General features: G+C 33.5%; 1 protein-coding gene across 1 annotated transcript; it reads right to left on the minus strand.

Annotated features, from left to right (window-relative positions):
- Nucleotides 1-614: 614 nt before the first annotated feature.
- LOC110879960 (mitochondrial import inner membrane translocase subunit TIM8) lies at nucleotides 615-2,034 on the minus strand. Its single transcript, XM_022128513.2, has 2 exons — nucleotides 1,887-2,034; nucleotides 615-948 (listed from the first exon to the last, which is right to left on the minus strand). The coding sequence occupies exons 1-2, from the start codon at nucleotides 1,932-1,934 to the stop codon at nucleotides 760-762; spliced, it is 237 nt and encodes a 78-aa protein (XP_021984205.1). The 5' UTR covers nucleotides 1,935-2,034; the 3' UTR covers nucleotides 615-759.
- Nucleotides 2,035-2,820: the final 786 nt, after the last annotated feature.

Consider the following 2,820-nt stretch of genomic DNA (forward strand, 5'->3'; position numbering starts at 1 on the left):
TGCCCTAAGTCAAACAAATTGGTTTAGTTGATTTTTTTTAAGATAGAAAATTGATCATAAAAATACCAAAACAGCAAATTACAAACGGACAACAAGCTGTTGCCGCAACCCTTTTTGAATTGCAAAACCGATCATACTAAAGACGAAACGATGCTTAAGGGTCGATAAAGTTAGAAAATATGTGTATCTTTGTTAGTTAAGTTGATAAAGTCGGAAGCAAACATAGAATCTAAAATAAATGGGTATAATTATTGTAAAAAACAATAAGACCAGACGGTATGGGGGCCGGCTGAGGCCCGGCTTGGCCCGGCGCCGGTCCCCCACACCGCCCCCCACTCCTCCGGCTCGTCCTTTCCGTCACCCAGCAGCCGCTGTTCACGGGCCTCAATTTCTCTCCTCAGACACATACAGCTATATATACATACATACATATATATACATATATATATATATATATATATATAAATATATATAAAGGGGTTCATCCCCCACCCCCTTAGGTTCATCCCTTCAAGCCCCTCCTACATGACGGTGACATGGCAGCCCATCCCCTTGGGGATGAGGCTCTCCATACCCACTAGTCTAAGAGGGTCGATTATAACCACACAACAAAATACTTGAAACAGAAGTCACTCTCTTTGAGGAGAAAAAAAAAACATTTTAAAGTGTTAGAAATACATGATAATATTTGTAAACCAATGAGAAGACATTAAACATATCATGTATTAAAATTATGAAAATCCAAAAGCCTCATCTTTTTTACTGCATTGACTGAAAACGTTTGACTATCATCATGCTCATGTCCAAGTAACGCTGAGCGCAGTTCGAAAGGCAACTCGATTCACCGGAACTGAACTTGCTTCCAGGAGTACCAGTGATGCATTTATCCCAACATGCACTAGTCAGTTTTGCTATCATCTCATTTGCCATTGCTCTTTCTTTTTCTTGCTGCATTCATTTCAGAATCCACAAAAACAAAATTAGTATATACTAGCAGTCGCGACTTTGGCCCATTTGATACGAGTTGAATATGTTGAAAGCCACAGAAAGTTCAGTGTTATCTTATATCGTATTATTTATAACTAGTGAATTCGATCCTTTCAATTTTTGTATAAAAAATCAACAGGACAACAAACAACTCTTACATCTAAGCACCATATGTTCTCTTTTAAATTAAATCACCGAATTTCTGATTGTGTGTCCATAACTAGACAGTGCGAAAAAACATTATTGCATCAACAATGAACAGAACAGGTAGAATCAACAGAAAAACTTCAGACGGTTTGCAACACTGGAGAACAGTCACAAGCGGATCATACACCATTCACCAATGACCAAACATCCCGACTCGAACTCTTACGAACAAATGCAAAAGAAGTTAACATCAAGGGACAGGGTATGCATATTAATTAAAACTTATAAGAAAAACCCTATATACCCTATAACCTCAGTCATTATTAATCAACTATATAGGAATACACACTACTGTAGAATTTGGTTTACACCCAACATTATTAAGGCAGAAATAAACAAACATTACATAAATTTTCATAGATTTCAAATTATAAAAGGTACTAAAACTCTACTAAAATAATCTAAATAAACTAGAACTATAAAATCACCGAGCAATACAAGATGAAGTTACTGATGATTAATTCCGATGCTTGGAAACCCTAATTATAGCCGAAACATTATCATCCTTCTTCTTCAAACTTTTCAACTATAAACTACAGTAATTACTAACTTCCACAGTCACGAATTACGTGAACTAAAACTCACATCGATGCTTATGAGTTTATCCTCATACCAGTATTCCCAAATTTGGTACATATAAGTTATAAAAATACACAAAAATCTAAACAATAATACATCGGAATAGAGCTTACGTTGATCAACTGCTGTAATTGAGGATTGTTTAATGCTGAAGGGTCCATGGAGATCGAAGGTAGAAAACAGCTACGAAGATCGACACAAGAAAGACGAAAAGTTGTGAAAAAACCCTAAAACCCTACTACAAATGAACACGGAACCGGAACCATTGTACTTGTATTTGCAACAACAAGGCCTTGATCCATTAACAAGCCCATGTAAGTGGCCTTACAGGCCCATTATATCGTTTTTTTTATATTTATTTATTTAATAATATTTGTTACTTAATCTTAAAGTTATAAAATTGTCTCTCTATTATTGGGCTTGTAATGTTTGTGTTCGTTTATTTAACTTTAACCAAACACGAACATATAATCGAACACATTTTTTTGTTCGTGTTCGTTTATTAAGAAATCGGGTATGTTCGTTTATGTTCGTTTGTTTAAAGCCTAAACGAACATAAAAAAATAACTGAAAATATTTGAATAAACATAATTGAACAAACATAAACGTGCACAAATGAATATAATTGAACAAATATAAACAAACACAATTTAACATTACTGATCACAAACAAACAAGTTTAATATATTACAATTCATCCGAAAACACATCTAAAGTATGGTTCATAAATACAATACTTGATAGCTTGACATGTAAGTGACTCAAAATCTTAATCATAACATATCATGTGGTTGTGAATGACATGTAACTTAAAATAGTTCCTTCTTTATTTTTATTTTCTAAAAACATATATATACTCAATTTCATCTCATATTTTTTATTAAGTTAAGATGTAATGTATAATTTTAAAACTTAATTAATTGAGATTTTAAAAACATCCCACTCCTGACTAATTATGTAAGTTAACCATTCTAACCAAATAAATTTGAAGATATTAATATTCAGGGATGGGAGTTGCTACAAAGTCCATTTTTCCTACAAAGTGTA

Source organism: Helianthus annuus, chromosome 9 (genome assembly GCF_002127325.2).
Source record: "Helianthus annuus cultivar XRQ/B chromosome 9, HanXRQr2.0-SUNRISE, whole genome shotgun sequence".
NCBI lineage: Eukaryota > Viridiplantae > Streptophyta > Magnoliopsida > Asterales > Asteraceae > Helianthus > Helianthus annuus.

Coding starts and splice junctions, on each gene's coding strand:
- LOC110879960 (XM_022128513.2), bottom strand. CDS start 1,934: ATGGACCCTTCAGCATTAAACAATCCTCAATTACAGCAGTTGATCAAC. Junction 949..1,886: donor AATTACAGCAGTTGATCAAC/GTAAGCTCTATT, acceptor AAATGAATGCAG/CAAGAAAAAGAAAGAGCAAT.